This window comes from Anopheles coluzzii, chromosome 2 (genome assembly GCF_943734685.1).
Source record: "Anopheles coluzzii chromosome 2, AcolN3, whole genome shotgun sequence".
NCBI classification, from domain to species: domain Eukaryota; kingdom Metazoa; phylum Arthropoda; class Insecta; order Diptera; family Culicidae; genus Anopheles; species Anopheles coluzzii.
The window spans coordinates 107,945,941-107,967,169 of NC_064670.1; the positions used below are offsets into that span (position 1 = coordinate 107,945,941).

General features: G+C 46.9%; 1 protein-coding gene across 2 annotated transcripts in view; it reads left to right on the plus strand.

Annotated features, from left to right (window-relative positions):
- The first annotated feature begins 4,987 nt into the window (after positions 1-4,987).
- The window catches only part of LOC120948722 (polycomb group protein Psc), a 32,787-nt gene continuing 16,545 nt past the window's right edge, over positions 4,988-21,229 (plus strand). The window contains exons 1-2 of one of the 2 annotated variants that reach the window (XM_040365372.2): positions 4,988-8,016; positions 9,302-9,392. In XM_040365372.2, the coding sequence (XP_040221306.2) occupies positions 7,662-8,016; positions 9,302-9,392 (446 nt within the window). In that variant the 5' untranslated portion in view covers positions 4,988-7,661. The remainder of the gene's footprint in view (positions 8,017-9,301; positions 9,393-21,229) is intronic. The other variant, XM_040365371.2, reaches the window with a different exon arrangement.

Sequence of the window (21,229 nt, forward strand, 5' to 3'; positions counted from 1 at the left end):
ACTCTCACGATAAGCTCTTCAGTCAATTTGCTTTCAAAATAATAGCGCGCGAGTGTGTGTCCTCTGCCGGTGCTTGTGCCCGGCTCTTAGGCGACCTGGGAAGGCAACTGCCCGCTAGTACTCGTGCGTGTCTACTACGTCCTTCCTAGCTAGAGCCTCTCTGCCAAGGGCACACTTTATCAAAAAAGAAGCTCAACTTCAACTCGGAACTCGGAAGCTCTCTGTCGGTACCAAAACCCGGGAAAGGGTTTGAGTTTTGATGCAATCGCTCCCGATCTCGTATTGACGGTTGCCGGCGGCTATAGCTGCGATGGACAGACATACAGCACACACAGAGCAATGCAGACGCTTGATGGTCTTTATCGAGCGCCATCGATGACGACGCACGGAACGGACTCTCTCTGGCTTGGTTCAAGTCTGGCCCGGTGCATTCGGCGGCAGTGACGCTTGGATTGCCATTGTTAAACACCTGCAGTGCAGTTGGCGCAAAATTGACACAAAAGCTAAAGCCCGGCAAGTGCAGCGTAGTGGGAATTGCGTGGCAAGCGAGAAGGAACCTTCCGGGTTTTCCGCGGTCCGTCCCCAAAATAATCGTCCCAAAAGGGGGGTCCAGCCTTTAAGCCCGGGTGCCCCCCATCCTCAAAACCAGGGATCATGAATAGTGTGAGCCCCGGGTACGGGTTGGCCACCGGCAATCGATCCATCCCAGCGCGATGCGCGCGAACGGTCGACCACGGTTGCACCTGTGACGGTGATTGGTGTGTGTGTGTGTGTGTGTGTGTGTGTGTGTGTGTGTACCCCAGTCGGACGGTGCAGTTTTGGCCGGAGCGAAACAATTGCCTGCCATCGTGGTGCCATGTTCCGCGTGCACTGTGACGTAGATGCACTCTGCGATCAAAGGAGGCTGTGTGCGCGCGTGTCTGGGAAACGAGCGAGCTGGGGGGGGGGGGGGCGTACTATGTTTTTGGTGTTTTCTTTTTTTTAGGGTCCTCACGTCTCCCTCTTGTTGTTGTTGTTATTTTGGGGGGACAACCCCCTTGACCCGTTCCCCACATCGCGCGAAACCGCTTCGCAGACGGGCGACTTTTATTCAACCTTTTCGCTCGGACTGGCATTAGTTGTCGCGCGCGCGCTCGTGTGGTGGCGACAAAACCTCCCCCCCCCCCCCTCTCCCTTTTCGGGCGGACATTTGTGGTTTTCGGTGCCATCGGGGCATGTTTGGCCCAGTGTGGCCCTCGTGAATAGATTTAGACATGTTTCCGCACCGTTTAGTTGTGCCAGGGCCAAGCTCCAACCCAAAAAGGACGCAGCCCCCGGTGGAACTGGGGGCACGTGGTGTCAAACGGTTTTTCGATTCCGGCACGTAGAAAGGGACCCTTTTGTTTCGGAGGGGGCCTACACATCCTACCGGTTGAAGGACAGGGCAGCGCAGTGCCTGCCTTCCCAGCCCCATAAAGCATGTCATCGGGTGAGAAACCGCGCGCGAACGCCACCGGGTGTGCGCTACGTTCCAACCGAAGCGCAACGGGCCGCCGACGCGCGTGTTTTCTCGCGCGCGTGGTTTGGCGCGATAGTTTGGGATGGTTTTTTTCTCCCCCCAATGACTTTCACCTTTTGCACGAAGGTCTTCTGGTGAAGAGCGGTGTTCACGCACACTCGCTCGGGTGGGTGGGAAAGGTTTTTTGCACTTGTGGGGGCCGTTATTTATGTTTTGGTTTTATTTTATCTATAAGCTAAATGTATTTTCCGGCACATTTTGCGACGGGCGAGATGCGCAGAGACGCAGCAGCAAAACGATGAAATAAATTAAATTAAAAGAGCAAATCCTAACGTTTCGATCAATTTGAACCCAGAGCGCTTTAGGGCAGGTTTTTTTTTATTTATTTATTTCCTAAGCTTTAGGGCAAACCCTCAATAAAAGCCTTTCTACGGCTGTGTTTTAGTGAGTGTGTGTGTGTGTGCCCACGCGTTTTTATCCTTCCATTTCCATTCGTTCACGTTTTGCGTTTGACAGTTCTAGAGAATTTTTACATCCGGCACTGTACGCCTGCGAAGAGAGAGGGCAGGCAGTATGAATGTGTGTGTGTGTGTGTGTGTGTGTGTGTGTGTGTGTGTGTATGAGGGTGAGGAATTGTGAATATCTACGATGCCTGAAAGAGAGTGATGGTTGTAGGGCGGAGGACAGACTAAGCAGCACTAAGTATTGGAACCCCTCGAGAAATCAGCCTTACTTTGACGATTGAAATTGAACGATCCGAGGGTAAAAAGGAAGGAAAGGCAACGTAATGGTGTAGTGGCGGCGGTACGCAAGAAAATCGGTCACCCATCGGTAAATACATTGCCGCCGCGCTCCTGCAACTTCAACGTAAAATGACAAATCGAGATGGTAAATACCTTCCTCTTCATCTTATTTTGTGTGTTTTGTTTGTTGCTAAAACTTGCGCCCTGCCTCTCCCTGCTGATGCTACATTTCCAAAACCGTCTTGGCGGTGTACGGCACCCGCTTTCGGTCCCAAAAACGTTATATGTTTTGCGGAGCGCTATTTTATTGGTGTGTGAGTGTCTGCTTCTTTTTTTTTTTGGTTTAAATTCTACTCTTGCTTGCTTTCCCTCACTTGCTCGGCTTATTTACTTTCCAAATGTGGGTCCACCAACACACGCACAGAGACGTGCGCGCGCCCGAACTCACCATCGCACCGTTTGAGTGACACTCAACCACGGCACTCACCTTAAATTGTACGCACATTTTGATATAAGCAGCTGGATCTTGGACGAGGGGTTGGTTTTTTTTTGCTTTGGTTTGGTTTGTTAATGTCAGTGTGGAAAGAGGCCAGCGAACGAAGGAAGGGGGAATAATGCCCGATGAAAGGTTGAGTGAGTGGCGAGTGGTTCTGTGAATGTTGGTGAGTGGATTTTAGAGCAGGGTGTGGGACAGGGAAGAGCGAAAGAAGCTGCAGGTTTCTAATTTCTTATTTTAGCTCCTTAAATTAAGTAGAAGTGTTGTTTTTCTTATTCATACACAACATATTACATAAAAGGGGGAAAATGAGAATGATTGTTGCTGTTATAAAATTTCTATAAATTGTCTTACAAAATAAAAATTTCAAACTATTTAACAAAATCTACCAAAATACCTCCAAAACAGATGTTTGATTCAAAATTTCCTCTCCCGCTTATGTAGGTTTCCGATTGCAAACGAACCCGCCGCAAGCCGCTCAGTGGGAGCTCGCCTATTTGTGTCAGTGGTGAATAAGGAGCTGAGTGTCGCTGCGAGTGTCGAGAAATTCACCAAAGCTCCTTTCAACGCGGCCGCGCTCGGTGTTGCTTTGATTGTATTTTTCTCGCTTGCCTTCGCTGTGCCTCAAACGGAGATTTTCTTCTCTCTCTCTTTCGCTCTCTTTTTGCACACTAGTTGTCTTATCTCTTTCCCACTCTTATAAGAGTTCCTCACATCGCACATCGAAGGAATAATTGAAAGAGGAGTAAAAAAAAAGCCAACCGCTCACCAGATATGTTATTATGTACCACCGTTTCTTCTACCGCGCACACACAATCACACGCACCGACGAACACACGGGGGGAAGTGTGTGTGTAATGATGAAGATTTTTTTTTGTTCGCCTGCATAACGGGGATCGCGTAAACAAGGGGGCTTCGATGTTTTTTTGCGCGCGATTCCCATTGCTATTTTTTGCATTTTTGTTTGCTGAGCGGCATTGGTTGGTGAGGCTGAATTTTTGATTTCAGCAGCTGATGACAGGATGGCTCGCCTTGGCGTTGAATGGGGAGACGAGTGGGTACGTGGAGCGAAAACATTTCACGTTAATAGGGCGCCAAAAGTCCCGACTGTCCCGGTGTCCCGTATAAAACCGTTTCAACCAATATTATTGAACACAGAGGGACGGGGAGCGGGGCCACGTAGGGTGGTGGTGGCCAAACTGACGGTTACGGGTGACTTGTTATGTAAAGCGTACCGTACCGTGTGTTTGATTTGTAGCGCGTCAGTGTGTGTGTGTGAGTGTGTGCAACAAAATAAGGAACACAGCAGCAACAACAACAACACGAAAAAAGGAAGATGAAAGCCAAACAACAGACACGGAGCAGCTGTGGCCCGCGTGGCGTTTGCCAGGCCTAGCGACGAATTGGGATTGCGAGTGTGGTTGTAGCGCTGATGATGATGATGTTGTCGAGTGGTGGCAGTGGTGGTGGTGGTGAATACGGAATGAGAGTAAACTGACGTACATGAGCCTCTCAATACTATGTTGATTAATTTATCGAATTCCAGCAACTGTGCCGCCCGCTACGTTCATTGCTAATGAGCGAACGAATCAAATTACATTACAAAGTGCAGTAGGATGGAGTAGCAGGGCAAGGAGTAGCTGAGTAGCGGCGTGTGGGTATTATCTATCGGTACACTCGATTAAACAAATAGCAAACTGTTTACAATACAATGTAGCATGTGCCCTGCCCCCGGGGGAGGTAGCAGCAGCAAGATAACAGCGCTAACGAGTACATAGACTTAAAATAAATGATCCAAATGACAAGCTTATCGATACTGCGCGCACGGGGTGCCGACAAAGAAGAGAGAGAAAAAAAATAAAATAAACACATACAAACACACAAACAAACGAGTCATAAATATGCTTGAAACAGTTCGGCCCCAAAATGCGGAGCGAACCAACACGCAGCAAGTGAAAAAAGAAAATCGTACCCAACATTTAAAGCCGTACCGACCCGGTGGCCCATGTGCCACCGTCACTCAGCTCAGCTCGCCCGTCCGCACGCTCAGTTCCTCGTTTCTCGGCTGCCGTGTGGAAGCAAAAGCGAATTTACAAAAAAAATGCTATTCCAACTGTTTCTAATTTATTATAATGTTGAACCCCTCTTTCTCTCTCTCTCTCTCTCTAACTCACTCCCTCTCACACATACGGATACACATTTGCTATATAGAGACAACCGGCGGGCACTCGCGGGAGCCTTTTGCGTTTGCCACTGGTGGTTGTAGCTACATATTTACACTGAAAACTGCTGAGTGAGATGCTTCCATTTATGTATCCGAAATGCGAGCACAAATGCGAGTACCACGCGTGGCTGTACATAAAGCTGTGCACGGTGAGTGCGTATGTCATATGAGTTCGTTTTTAAGGGAATGAAAACGGGAAGACGAAAGGGAAGATGGAAGGGCCAGCAAGGGGTAAGCATCCCCAAGAGAGCACTTATATTTGCCCGTACCATTATATACTCGGGTGCTGGAGTGCAGCAACACAGCGGCACATGCTAGAGAGTGTGTGTCGGAGAGAGAGCAAGGAAGCTCTCTTTTTCTTTCACTCTCACACGTGGAGCGCGGCTTGAACTCGCACTGCTGATGGAATAATAAATATGAACGTTTTAGAAAACGTGAGCACTGGCGAGTGAGTGCAGGCCGAGCCGGCGTGTGAAAGAAGGGAAGGTGATGACGCGTGCAGTGCACTGACGATAGCTGTATATGTGTGTATTTGCTGGAGTTACGTTCCCGGTGCGATGTACATAGTTTGCTAAAAACGTATCAGTTTTCCTGGTTGCTTCGATCGAGTCGGTCGCACACGGAGCTCTCCAACTGTCTTTGAAGCAGAAGCAAAGGAATAATTAGACCTAAAAGGAGCATAGTTTCGTTGTTGCAAGCATACATAACCAGTGCAAAAGACCGCTCTAAGTAGAGTGAACAAATTTCAGTGACAAAATAGAAAAAGAGTACTTTTAGTAGAAAGCTATCACATCGTAAGCAGGAAAGGTCAGTTCAATGTGATCACTGCCAGTGCGTAAATACATCCCGACACCGTAAAGCAGTTGCAAGCAGTGGGCCCTCTTGTTGCGTCGTTCCAATTCGTGCGCCGTCCGTTCGCGGCTTGTCCGCTGGGTAACCGAAACTCACCGAACATAGAGCGCCCAGCGCGGTAAATAGTGGTGAGTACCGGCCGAGCTGCCAGCGTGAGCGCTGTATGTGCTATATACTTGCGCGCGACACGGTACACCCATACATCGATGGGCCCAAATTCGACGGCTTGGCAGCGAGCAAACGAATAAGAACCGGTCAGAGTTACGGGAACTGCCGTGCTGTTCGGATGTACGTTGTTCGGTGAGCTAAGTGAGAGCTTCTACCCGCAGCTCAACAGTGTATTGGCAAATTCGCGCAAACTTAACTGTATGTGTGTGTGCGTGTGCCAGAGAGAGAAAGAATGTGCGCTTCCTAACACAATATCGGTATAACAGCTAGCGCCCTCTACAGTGTGTGCGGCAAACAGCGGCAGAGCAAAACAACAAGAAGCAGCAACTCCACACGATCAGAAGTGAGCTTGTGTTGGTGCGTGTTGTTTTTTCCTACACAACCCTACCTTGAGCCGGTTGTGTGGTTCCGTGTACGATCTTACACGCTGGTGTAAGTGAGCGGCAGTGTGCGACAAATGCGCGCGCGCAATCGGCGTGTGTTTTAAGTAAAACGTAAGGTAGTGTGTGCAGAATAAAGCGATCAAATAGTGAACGTGAATTTACAAAGAAAAGCAATATAAAAAGCAAGTGTCTTGTAAGCTGATTTCGCACACAGAAAGGAATAAGTGAAATTGTGCTGGTGAGGTGAATATTCCAATTTTAAAGTGTTTTCACTACACACACACACATAGCTACCTTGCCCTGTGCGCCTGTGTGCTTAAGTTTGGGCGTGTGTGTATGTGCGCGCACAGTTCAACCAAAGTCGGCGCTGCACACACATAGCAACGGTGGTTTTTGCGTCCCCGAGAGTCGGTGTGTGCGTGCGTGTGCGTGGCCTTCGCAAACCTCAGTACGTTGTGCGTGTGTGTGAGTGCGTGTTGGCGCGCATGTAGTTAAGTGCAAAAAGGTGATAAATTGCATTCGAGAAAGAAGAAATGTGTGCCTGCATTTTAAGCTTGTGCAGCAGCAGCAGCAGCAGCAGCGAAGGAAACGTGCTGTGGGAAAGTGAAGTGTAAATACACTCACTCGCACACACAAAGATGTATGTGTAAGCAAAGAAAAGAAGCAAAAGTGGAAGGGAAAAAAGAATAACAAAAATGCTGTATTGTTCCCGCTAAGGCTGGGAAAAGAAAAGGCATATTAAGTGTACGGCGCACACGAAGCAAGCTCTGTGGAGTGAGCTGTTTAAAAGCACCATTGGAAATGTGCTAAAGAAGGTGTGTGTGTGTCAGTTTGAGTGTGTGGTGAAAAAAGGAAGAAGATAGCTGTAAACAGCTAATGCAAAAAAAGAAAACAAAAATTGTGAGAAGAAGTGATTGTTTTCTGTCTTCCGCTTCTTCTTGCACTGCAATTTCTGCTGGGCTCCTCAAACGAGGGCAAACAGTGCCCAGCGTGTAAGTGTGTGTGTATGGAAAATCGAGTGAAATCTCACCACCGTTGACGTCGTCGTCATCGCTGTCGTGTTTTGGATTAAAAGTTCAAGAAGCGAGTGAGAGTGTGAGTAGTGTGAAAACGGAGGGAGAAAAACCAACCCCCCTCCATTCAACATGCTGCCAGCGACCATCGACGTTCGTTGTCAATTTCGAAAGGATTAAAAAGCAATATCATACCCCCATCCCCCCCATACACACCATATCACACAATTTCCCGTTAACCTAACTACACACACACACACACATAACTCACCCCACTGTCACCAATGGTACTCCTGCCGCACAACGACGTCCTGTCGGGCGCCAGCACGGAAATGGCCAGCGAGGGAACGCCGGCGAAGGTGTCCTCCGTGCCACCACCACCACCCGCGGTGGCCGATACCACCAACACCACCGATACGACGGCACCACCGCCACCCTCACTGACAATCAGCATCTCCACGGCGACGGCAGCGAACGCCGATGACGTCACAGCGAAGGCAATGTTTGGCAGCGCGGGGCCACTGTCGCCGTACCGGCCGAGCCGGGTCAAGCTCGGTTCGGTCCACCCGTGCATCACCTGCCACCTGTGCAAGGGCTATCTGATCGATGCGACCACGATCGTCGAGTGTTTGCATTCCTGTAAGTATGCTGTGCAGTTCCACTCTTTCCAATTAGATACGCTTGAGCGGGATTTGATTTCCGCGCGCGCTACCGTAATAAACAACCTATCGAGCCACACACACACGCAGCTACACAAGAGCAAAATCAGTTCAAACGTCCCACACCATCACCGCACACCACCAAGGTACACAACCAACAGTCGAGCAGACACAAAGTAAGCGAGCGTTGTGAGCGCGGTCTCTGTCTGTCTGTGTGTGTGTTTGTGTTCCAACCGGCAACTGTCAGCGGAATCGAGTTGACAGCTCGAGCGCGCGTTTGTTTACAATACAGCAGCGGCAGCAGCAGCAGCGGGAAGCGAACTCACGTCATGTCACACAAACCGCTAACACACGCACTGAATAGAAACGTGGAAGGTGTGTGGATGGAGAGAGAGAGAGAGCACGAGAAACGCATTTTGGGCTTAGAAGTTCCGCTCTGCCCATCACCATCGCACTCATACCCATACAGAGTGCAACAAAGAGACATAAAACACACACATACACAAACACACAACCAAAACAAAAGTAATAGAAACCTTTCCTGGAATGGGTCGACGGGCTTTGCACGGGTAACCACACAACTAAAACACTATCAACTACCAACCAACCAACAACATCCGAGTGGAGAGCGAGAGAGAGGGACAGGGGAACGGTCCCGGAATAGACGAAAAATGATGACGGCTCTCCCTACTCCCTTTTTCGACCTTCATCCACCACCATCTGTCATTTTACGGGATGACACATTTTTCGGCATGACAGCTGGGCTAGGTGAATGATGACGATGACGACGACGATGATGATAGGTTTTATGAAGATGGACCTCTCTCTCTCTCTCTCTCTCTCTCTCTCTCCCTCACCATTCACAGCGTAATTGGTAGGCTTCTAATTAGGATGACGTAGAAAACCATCATAAAGGTGGAGCAGCAGGGGAGGGGCATGAAACGGCATCATTGCACTGCCGAATGAATTAATGGAAGGAATGTGTTGCACCGCAGTCTCTGTACGTGTGTGTGTGTGTGTGTTTTGGAGCAAAATAAACTCGGTGCGTTATTAATGTTTACAGTGTTGTGTGGAGCTGCTGCAGTGTGTGTGCTTCGCCATACTTTGGTTCCTTCGATTACTCTTCCCCACGTCCATCTCTCTATTTCTCTCAGTACACTAACGCTAATCAACTCTGTCTGTGTTTTTTTTTTGCTTCTCTTCCCTGCTCCTTGGGGTATGCTACTCCTCGCCTCGCCCTACGTTTGACAACGCTGCTGCCGCAGTTTGCCACAGCTGCATTATGAAGCACTTGCGCACGGAACAGTACTGCCCCCAGTGCGAAATGATGATCAACAAGGCGAAACCCAACATCAAGTGAGTATAAACATATGGCTTCATTTCTTCCGTTTTGTTTTGTTTTAGTCATTCAGCTTTCCACAATAATTTTCTTCCAAATTCACGCCAAAACACCACGGTGTGAGCTGCTTTTAATTATTTAGGATGAAAGCATAATAATACCACACACCCCCCTCCCACCCATTCTCTCCCGTGCACAAGCAGCTGTGCGTGCGTGCGTGCATGCGTGCCGAGCACGTACACGGACGCCTTTCGATGAATTAAATTTGAACATTTCCGTTTTTGGCAACGATTGGCAATAATAACAAAAATAATAATGATGGCGATGTTGATGATGATGATGATGGTGATGATAATGATAGCACGTTGTGAAGCGAAGCTGATTAAACCAGTCGGCGAAGCGCCGGCGAACTGACCCAATCAATTCTTGTTGCACACGAGTGTGTGATTTAATTTAATTTAAATTTATATTAGCTTATTTGAAAGTTTTATGGGGAAGCGAATGCATTAGGGTGGAATTTTGTGTGCTTCTCAATGAAAGCAATTTACGTTGTGTGTGTGTGTGTTTTTTTTTAAATTTCATTTACGCTTTTATTGCATTGTTTATCATCTTCTGTTTTTCATTTCTTCAAATTGTTTAAGTCGTTTCATTATTATTGGTCGTCGTTCTTGTTATAATGTGGTTCGTATTGTGTTGGTGTTGTGTCTTTACATGTGTTAGAATATCGTTTCTATTGCTTATACATTTCCTTATATACTTTATACCAATTATGACAAAGAAACTTTTTAAATAAATTGCTTTATTTCTCCAAGGGAGTCATATTTGAAACTCCTTAACTTAGAATGGCTAAAATATGTTGTGTTATGCTTATTGGTACGCCACATTTCACACTCGCCTTGAAAAAATATACCCCCTAGAAAGCATCCTACACACTGCACCAAACTGCATACCTTAAAACAAAAGTGTAATGGTGGATCTTTCGAGAGGGAGCGCGTTGGTGGAGGTTTCACACCCGGATACGCTTCCGTGACAAACAACACGTAGCGCGATGCTCTCGGAACAAACAAACCTCGGAATGCTGCTGCAGCTCTCTCGTGCTCTCTGTGTCAGTTCCCCCTGCGTTGCCGGGTGTTTCCATTTTTGGGCAGATTTTACAGCTGTCTCGGTCTTCATCAGTTTCCACCGTTTCTTCTCCGCTTGTCGCTTAGAGTGTGCCTTGTCTCCCGGGCTTCCTTTTTTTTCCTTCCACACGAAAACACTCGAAAAAGTGCTGACAGGATCCTTAGGGACAGTTTCAGTGTTCCGTGCTCCGCTTCCTCTGCAGCATTGCGTGTTTTTCCCGATTTTCTTCGGCATTTTCTTCGGCCCCGAGAAGCCGTCGTCGCGGGGGCTGCGACTTCAAAGGGAAAAAGAAACACCCGCCCGCGCGACACCTTCTGCGACCCTTGCGCGTCCAAACAACGCGCCCGCCCGTTGTGTGTGTGTTGCTTTTCGCGCCTCTTTCTCGGTGTGCCGCAAACGGCGCGTGTGTGTGTGTGTTTGTGGGACATTTTTCCGTCTGCTCCGTGTGTTGTGTGACTTCAGCGTTCGTGTGTACCGCCCGGTTTTATGACTTTACGGCGGGGCGGGAGTGTTTTTCTGCTGGCGGCACACCAATTTGGCGAAGGGTGGGCTTTACGATCCGTGGCAAAGGCTGCATTTTATGGCAAGCCAAGAAAAGGAGACCCTTACGGGCTGGCTACATGGGTACACACACACGTGGTGGTGTTGTTCTATTTTTTCGGTACAGTGCGCGGTCTCGCGCGTAGGATTGGGCCTCGCCGGAATGTATGAAGACGTTTGTTAGTTAGGTTGTTTCGGTACTTCCACACACCTCCCTTTCACTGCCTTTCAGCGGGGGAAGTGTGAAATGTTTTTAAGAAAAGAAACACATACATCAACATAGGTTTGGCGTGGAGTGGAGGTGAACCATTACGTCCACCTGGACGGGTTGTGCAATCGCAAATGTTGTAATAATATGGGTTCGAGCTAATAAATTCATAAATCTGGCAAGTGTGTTCTTCAAAGGGAAAACAGGGGGACAACAAACCGTTTGAACGAAACAGGAATTTTGGGTGGAATTTTACACACACACACACACTGCCTCCCCTTTGCGCTGGTTGTGTTTGCTGAAATGGGAATTGAATTAAACAATAATACAATTTCACGATACGATTTAAATTTAAAACCCACACAATTGTGAGCCATAATTGAGCCGACCAGGGCAACAATTTGCCCTCTCCACCCCCTCGGATTCCCTTTTCAGGACTGTTTTTGTATTCATTATACAATCAGGCAAGTGCACTGTGGGAATGTGTAAGGTGGTTTTTTTATGGATTTATTTGAGAGTAACTAATGATTTTAGTATCATTTTTGAAAACTTATTTCAATAAGTAATTACTCTCTAGTTGATGGTCATTTTATGTTATTGTGTTAAGAAATATTGTGTTTTTATAAATCATCCCTTAAAGCCCTTTATTTTGTCCACCTTGTAACCCACCGTGCGTCCATCAAAGCGGGGACTTTTTCGCACACCACACACACACAATGGCCACCGAAATCGGGCCGTGAGTGTGAGAGTTTAAGCACTTAATTAAGAATTAATAATGGAGCAGATGATGTTGAAAACGAGCAACATGGACAAAAATACCGAATCATAATTTCCATACCTCGAGCCAGCCGGGCCGGGCTGATGATGACGAGAGCCACTGGAGCCAAAAGGTAGTGGTGGAAGGGATACACACAACATATCGCCAAACATTTCATCGATCCACCCGTCGCTCCGAGGACCGAGGACACGGGGCCCAACTGTAGGCTCCCGACCGATGGACGACCATACCCGGGGCGCTGTCACTGACGCGAACGTAGACGCCAATCTCGGTGGCGGTGGCATTCTTGGTGGCGTGGGGCCAGTGCAGCGGGAAATGGAATGCATTGGATGCGCGCGAATGTCACCCCGATGATGAGCCCTTTTGCCCTTGAGGGCGCCGACGGCTTCCCTCCTTCCTATCCCGTCTATTGGCGCGCGCGCGCGCTTAATTATGACACCTTTGTCGATATCCGCTTCTGGTGCTGATGCTGCTACTGCTGCTGCTGATGATGCCGCTGTTGCTGGTAGTAATCGATAAGGCTATTTTGTAGAAAGAGTTGGGGGATGGACGGTATTGCAGAATGATAATAACTGTTGCCGAATACTCTCCATTCCATTATTCTCCCAGCAGATCCGCTTTCGTTCACACTTTCATCCTTTATAATGAGATGAGCTAAAGGGCTTTGAAATGTAAAATGCTCTGTATTGGTGAACCAAGGTTCTGCGTTATGAAACGTGGAGAAAGGTGTTCCATTTGGCTGGCCCGTTTTGCAATTTGTACTTGTACGTGTCTGGATGGAAAAACTGATACCCGAAAAGCAGAAAAGCACAAAACTTGTTATGCTTAACTGCACCGAGTGTCGTAAATTCCTAAACTTTTCTTCCGAAAAAAAAAACAACAACTTTTAGCTAGCATTCGGAGCATTCGGAGATGGCTGCCAGAAAGAGACGGTGTCCTCCAGACGACCGCTCTCAAGCTATGCCAAAATATGTGTGTGCGAGTGCGAACCGGTTGAAGCATTGCAGCAATTAATAACACCACTGCACAAGACACTTGCAGCACCACTCCAACCAAACTCTCCAATGTTCGCCTCGTTTCCTTCTGCTGCTGCTGCTGCTGCTGGCACTTGAGTTTTTCCAGTTGCGGAACAATTCATTTTCATTTTCGGTACTGCACCAACTTGTGACCAGGTCGTTCCAGGTTTTTCTGGGCGCTCGGTTTTTTTTTTTGTGGGTGGGATACTATTTGGTCAACGGGAATGGGAATTTGGTTAAGAGAAGAGGGGTGAAGAGAACACAGACACACACACAAATCGAGTGTCTGGGATCGGTGTATGTTGATGCTGCAAATAGTGGTGAGGTTTATCTGTTACATTTGTAATAAATTTGCTTGCTTTTAATTACTTTGTCCGTATGGGGGTGATAAACATATGCATGAAGGATTCAAACAAAAACACTTCTAATATTTACACTCTCCGAGAAGAATTGTTTGTCTGATATGAATTTTCAAATGGATGTTTCGAATAAAGATGTCTCACGGAGAACAATTTCTCTAAACTGTGTATGAGATTTTGTCTCCTAGTAACGGAATTATTCAAGTATAGTACACAGCAAATATTTGATTCTTCGGTTGAAGAAATGTCATTTTGACACTTTTGTTCTTGGTTGGTCCATAGAAGTTTTTCAAATATTCTCTAAGCTGCAGATCCGTACGTGATTTTCCCTAGAGATACTTTATTATTATTAAGTCATTTGTAATAATAAACCATGTAGTTACATAAATATTGTTAAATTCTACTAAAAAGTATCAAAAAGTATTGTCTAAAGCTATTGCACAACTCCAACCGTTTGTACATATTGCAATTTAGCGGAGGTGAGCCAACGTGCTTCCACAGCATCGTGTCAAGCGCTTGGTCTATCAAATGTAAGGTACCGGATCGAAATCCCGCTGGAACCCATAAAACCTCAAACTTTATTTGCCTAAAAATATGCGGCGATCAACACAATTGATATCAGTTTGAGTTGCTGTTTGTGCTTACAAGACGGGCTTTATTACATTTAATGTCATAGGTGTGTGTATGCTTAAAAAGAAGACATAAAAGAAGAATGATGTGTCTGTATTATCAATTATTCCTTTGGGAACACTTTCTAACGATGAAAAGAAATTTTGCTCTCATTTTAACAACCATTTATATGCACAACTTTCAACACAACTTCACCCCAATTGACCTACCGAAATATATAAGTATGACCGCCGAAAAGTTTAAGCCTGCTGCACCAAATATTATATCCACATTCCACCTTCTACCACCACACTCCACACACTCATGCGAGCAAAATCGTACCCTTGGGGATGGTGTCGCATACCTCAGAAGTAGGCTTTTAACCGCCATATTTTTATTAACCTCAGGTTAAAATGCAATTCTGGAACTGTATATTATTCCCCCCCTCCCTGCCAACCCTTAAACCTTTGTCAGGAAAGGAACTAAGCTTAAAATATCCGTACCTTCTAATGGCCTTTTTGCGGTGCGGTTTTCCCGTCGTCTATGGCAATGGCGTAATACTTATCTGCCTCTGGTCCTTCTCGTTCGTTTTACGTTAAAGTTACAAGCAAGAAAACCAAATCAAAAAAACTTACTGCCCAAGGAAGGGTGTGTGTGTGTGTGCGTGGCGTTAAGAGGAGTCAGTGTGTTGCATCCGGTCCGACATTCTGTCAAGGATTAAGGCTTCAGGGGTTTTTTTTCTCGCTTCGCTTCGCAATTCGCCGCAACTGCAAAGGAATTATGAGCGAAAATAATCTACAAAATCACCCTTGTGCGAGAGGCGCGCACTTTCAACATCGTCTCGAGCACACCACACACAGGGGTTTCATTTTTCGTACTTAAATTCTTCTTACCTTACGTTTTGGGCAGTAGAGGCAGAGCGGAGTAGCAACAACAACCCAAAAAAAAGCAACCCCGGGCCAATAAGACAGGGATCTCCGACCGGCCGGAAGAACTGATAATAGGCATACGGATAGGTTCCTGGGGAAACAGGGGGAAGAACAATTTTTCTTACATTTCAATACTTCATCATTCTTCCGTTTTACGAGCCCAATTCCCCCGTGCTTCTTTCGGCCGCCTTTCTGGGCACGGGAAGATATGGTACGTGTGTCATGTTTGTTCGACCAAGAGCTCCGTTTGGAGAGCATTTCAATGCCTTTCTCCCTTTCAATGCCTTTTCTGTAGGTTTTTTTTTTATTGAAATGCAAGTTCCAGCTCGTCGTCTGTTTCGCTCGCTTACCTAATATTCCTTCCAGGCGTACATAAGGCGTGTAACGGGGTGCAACTGGGATGATGTATATATGGGAAGAGAGGATATGCCATATATTCGCCTTTTTTTGCTTGTATTTTCTTGCTTTCGTAACCGCTCCGGCCTGAACCCTGAAGAGAAGTCGGAACAGTTTTCTACTGGACTTATCTAATCCCTACTCACACCGCTGTGGTAGGGGACACATAACGGGGACACAGGAGTCGGTCCAGTAGGAGGAATTTTGGGGGAATCGCACCGAACCCTGGAGTTCGGTGTCTTTTAGCCAGCAGCTTAAGTCTTACGTCGGTCGGGGTTGACTTGTACAGCGTACAGACACGGCGCTGGACTTCTGGAGAGTTAGCCTTCCCAGGAACGGCGGCATGTGAGTCCACAACCGCGGACCGTGCGGTGGTTCTAGCCGAGACTCCTCAAACTTGTTTTTGGTCCTTGGAATCCAAAGAAATAACAAAATCCTGCACCCTTGCCCAAAAAGATCGAGAAGAAAAAACTCTCCATCGCTAGTTCGTCGTGTTTGGGGTAAGGAGGAGTACTCGGCTGGACTGTGTCTTGTCTCGGTGTGTGGCTCTTGTTTTTTTCCCGTCTGTTTGACCAAATACACATAACAAAAAAAATCGAGGGTCCATTTTATGTCCTGTTTTTGCGGCGTTTCCTGTTTTTCTCGCGAACCTTTGGCGTCGTGTCTCCCTAAAACGTGTGTCTGTTGGTGTGTGTGTGTGTCTCGCTAAACAAAAGGATTCTTCACTATCCCACCACCAGAAGAAGTCAAATCAACAGCAGTGTGGGGTTGTTCTATGTTCAATCGGGGGAATGGTTTTTTTTGGAAGTCGAATGCTTGCTTCCTTCCGCATCAAAACATACAAACTCCACCAAAAGGCAGATAGTGGCGTAGTGGTCAGAAAATTGAAATCCACCGCCAAACAACGCCTTAGCCAAACACTAACCTCCGCAGACCGGTTGTGCTTACTAACGACGGCCATATCACCTACTAGGCAAGCCTTTATTTCGTCATATTTTTGTGTGCTCCTGTTCCTCCTGCTTGCTCCCAAAGGTGCAGAGCGCACTCGTTGAATATTATGTTGTAAACACATTCAACAGCATTTGTAGAGCCGTGGAAGGGAAGACAGGGACGCAACACGGGTGGTTACAATTGTGCAAGCCCGCCGGAATCTTTTCTGTGCAACCCCGCCGGAGCAACCTTCTCAGGCAAAAACGCAAAAACTGTCAAAAACAGAATTCCTCATCTGGTTAATACCCCATACCGCCATCATCAACTGTGAAGGGAGAGGGGCTAGAAGGGAAGGAAAGGGTAGTTATGCGAGCACACGGGGGGGGGGGGGGGGGGGGACCAAATCTTCTTCCATCATGAAGTGAAATAAATTGCAAAAATATACCGCCTTTTACTACACATAAACAGGGGGGCGCACTGTAGGATGAACGAGAAAGAGAGAAGGTGACGCTGGTGTGCTGCCTTTCCTCTTCAATCACGTGTCTAGCCGGCTTAAACATCGGGTTGTTTATGCCCTATTCTGGAAAGGTTGTAACGGTGTATGTGTGTGTGTGTGCGTGTGTATTCCATCATTATCATTGCTATTATGCTCCCTACACATAATGGTTTTGCTGCCGCTCTGTGTTCTCTCTCTCTCTCTCTCTCTCTCTCTCTCTGTTGGGAAGGGCAAGAAGCGAAGGGACGTCAAAATCGGGCCAGGACCACGGCATTTGACAGGTCCGGGTGTGGGGTGTGGTAAATAAAAGTGAGCCGGGATCGGGAAAAATACATAAGCGAAAGCTAAAATCGAGAACCACGGGCGCTTTTCCATCAACGGGAACGGAACAAACACACACACACTCACATAAATTCCTCCTGAACAAATATGTATTGTTGAGGGTCGGGCTTTAGTTAACGGAATTGAAATAAATCGGGACGTTGTCTGTGTTTGTGGGGTGTTGAAACGTGATTAAATGTGGCATATGTAAAAAAGAACAGACAAATGCGATCGTTCCTTACCACACCGCTACGTCGTTTGCTTAGAAATAATTAATAACTTTTTGCGTTTCGATTGAGCTGCAGCAGCAAAGGGAGTGGGGAAAATAGTTTTCCTTAATTTTCATCCCATTTCTAGCTCCTGTCTTCCCTCTACCCCCCTTGATATGTGACTTAATTGTGCGCCAAACGATCAAAAGCAGTCGAGATCCCCCTTAGCAGCCGTCTGTATTGTGCTGTATCTGCCCTTTTTGGTTCTTCTTGGCTCGTTATGCTCGCTGTGGCATGTTGTGCCTGTGCTCACAGTAGCTGACTGTTGTGTCAGATGTTTATGTGTGTGTAGCAACAACAGAACAGAACAGAAGCGCATAAGAAGAATGTGTTTTTGTCCTTAAATTCGAGAGAAAAAAAGGGACCGACACGAAGGAAACGACGAACCCCGAACAAAAGAAGACGCGATAAAAATCGCGCTTTTAACGAACCTTTAGCCTGGTAGGTCTTGCTGCTTGCATTAGTGTGCTGCGTTGTGTTGGCTGGGTGAGATGTGTCACACACGTGCACACTCACATTTACACACACAGGCCCCGTACAAGATTTCTGTGCTTCTTCCCTGTTCTCGTGAGGTTTGTTCCACTGATTGTCAGCCGACAGCCCTTGACGATCGCTCTTTCTTGCTCTGTTTCGCTTGCTCTGTACGATCAGTAGATCGAATATTGTTTTTTCTCTCTCTCTCTCTTTCTCTCTTTTGAAGTTTTTTTGTTCCTCTTGAACCGGTGTGTCGAGGGTTGTTGTGTGCACCGCTGCTCCTCTCGCCTCTACTACTCTACTCCCTGGCGGCGGCGGCGAGGAGACCTTTTCCTCGTGCCCTTTTCCAGCTGTGCGCGTCGCCACCGCAGCGGAACGAGCGAACCATTTGCGCCTGTGTGTGTGTGTGTGTGTGTGTAGGACGACAAACATTTGTCAATCGATCGGCCTCTGGACCGATCGAGACCCGCCCGATACGCATGGCCAGAGGTTGGCCGCTACACTCTCCAAGTACGGAAGGTTGTACCAGCTTATGGGAGGAGGGGTTGTTTTTTGTTCTTCTTTTGTTTTGTGGCACAGAAAGGAATTAAAAATTAACAAATGCTTTCTTGGTGGGTTTAATGGACGGAGAAAATTAAAGGAAAAATGAATTGTAATAATTAGAAAATAACATTTCAAAATGTCCCATTTATAGTTATAACTTGAAAATATATTTATTTTTTAAATAGGTTAATACATGAATGAAGATTAACAATTTAAGATTTGAAGAAATATTTCCAAATCCATAATTTATTAACAAAAACTAATTAATTACTTACAAAAACTGCTAATGGAAGTATTTCCTATAAAGATTTTACAATCATTCCCAACGTTATGGACGTGCTAATGTCGCCAAGTCTGTTTTATCCTTTATTGCTCGTTCCATCGTATTTAAATAGCAAATATTTTGTAAATAAAGGCAGATTTGTTTAAACTTCCTCCAAATCGATTACGCGCGCGGATTCTTCATACCTCAACCGCAGCGTGGAATTTAAACCAAATCCTACTCTCTCTATTAATTGGATTACGAAAAAGTGGAATGAATTATGAGCTGACAAATGTTACGGCACCCAAAAACACCATCGCCCGGACGGATTAAAATAATTAACTGGCCTAAAATGAGCTGTGAACGCTCCGCTTTGTGCTATATTTATGAATAAACCATAAAAACACGTTCCTTTTTACTCTCACACACACACATACACACATCCAAGTGTGTAAGAACTCGTAAGTCTCTTCGCCTCGGAATGTAAATGAATCCCAAAATGGGGTTGCTTCGAAAAGAAGCCCTTCCGTCGGGCAAGAAAGATTAAGACCCGCTTGTACCGGAGGACTCTCGATTAGTGAGGTCACCAGAAAGCCAAGGGGTCTTGCTCTACTAGCCCTTCTCAAACCATAAGGCACACACAGACACGGGCAGAGACAAACGGTTTTGACAAAAGCAAATTGAATTCATTAAAAAATGCTTGCGTCCCGTGGGGTCACGGGGTTTGCACTAACACACCAAAAGCGGTGCATTTGGCAAAAAACACATTGCCAGATCCCTTTAAGACCCCTTGGAAAGAGTTTGTGGCTTTGTGTTGTGCTCCGTGCAGCAGCAGTAGGTAGGAAAGGGATGCCAAAGTTGACAACTCATTCAATCATGCATTAATCATGATCCCTTGATCGAATTCCGCCGAAGAGAGGTAGTAAGTAAGTTCCGTTTTTTCCGCCCCAGCTCTTGCGCCGCCGTGGATGGATTTTGGTGTGTCTGTTGTTGTTTTTTGTATGCACCGCGTCTGCATCTTTTTTGATGTGGAAAACTAAAGGAAGGACAAAAACAGCAGCTCACCGATTGATTGAAAGTGGTTCATTTTTGACAGGGCTTTTCCAGTGTTTGAGGGATATGAAAAATCACACTCGACTGGCGCTTTTTTTTGGTGTGTGGAGAAGAGCAGCAGCTTGTGCATTTTCTTTTTTAGTCAAAAAAGCAATTTTTGGCTTCCCAATTTCATCCTAAATGAAGGCACGAAAAAAAAAAAAAATGGCAACAGTGAGTGAGCGAAAAAAGCGCCAACAAACACACATCACCACGTAATCATAATGAAACAGTCGGCGTGTTGTAGTTCGGTACGCAGCCAGCCTGCCTCCATTATTAATATCCTGCTGAAATATTCCCTGTGTGTTATGATGAACATACGTAAATAGTCCCCAATGGGGTTGGAGTGCGGCTTGTTTTGCTTTTGTTTATTTCTTTCCATTTGGCTTTTTCCGCGATCAGCGCCTGTTTGAAAATTGCCTTGTTGCGCTTTCGACATTTTGAGCAAATTCAGGGGGGGTGGCGGGCAGACAGAGACCGCCCGGTTATTTGGGTTATTTTTCTTCATTTTTTTGTGTGTGTCCTCCACAGAGCGAAAGCAAAACTCAAAACACAAGATTATGTTTTAAAACAGGCCAACAGAAAAATAGTAAAAAACTGCGACTACCGATTCGTCCTTAAATTTCATCCCGTGCCTGCCTGCCTGGTGCTGATGTGGAGGTGGAGGACAACATGATGCTTTGGGGTCCCATGCATGGACGGAACGGAGCGGAAGGGCTTGAAGAGCTGATTGGTTGAGCGAGTCCTGCCAATAGACTCCCCAGCGTGTGAGGAGGAGAGTGCCTGCTTTTTTGGTCACCGTGTTTGTCGGGTGGTGGGTTCAACCAGTGTGTGTGTGTGTCGCGCCCCGAAGGCCTCCAGTTTGTCCGGTTTTATCCGGTTTCATTGAAAGGCGCGCGCCCGCGCGCTCCCTCTGTCGCAGCCAGCCAGCCGCGTTCGTCGCTTGTGTTCCACCGTTGCACTTTAATCGCATCGGAAATCGCACATCCATCCGGATCGGATGCGGCCAAACACACACACACACACACACACACATTCACTCTGGTGTGCACTGTGTGGGGAGAAGGGGTCCAGGGCAAAACGGAAAAAATAACATCGAAAATACCGAAACGAAATGCGGATGATGCTCTTTCACCAATCGTCGTCACACGGGCGGACCCAAGGACAGGAGACACGAAGAACCCGGAGGAAGTTTTGCAGTGTGATGCTGCTGCTGCCGTGAGAAGGGGTAATAGCCATCAGTATCGGAGGCACTGTGGCACAGAGTCCAGAGAGCATAATCATGTTTCAATTGCGCCCGCAATACGATTCCGATTCTGTCTCTTCCCCAAAAACCCTTCCGCGCGCGCGCCATAGCAACTCGCCCATCGACATTTTGCGGATTACCTTCATCTCTCTTGTCCGAGAGGTTCGAGTTTCTGCTTCCAACGCCCCTTCAACGTCCTGCCCACGCTGGGCTCTCTCTATTGGATTTCATTCGCAAATCCCCCTAGAAACCGACGCGCGGGGG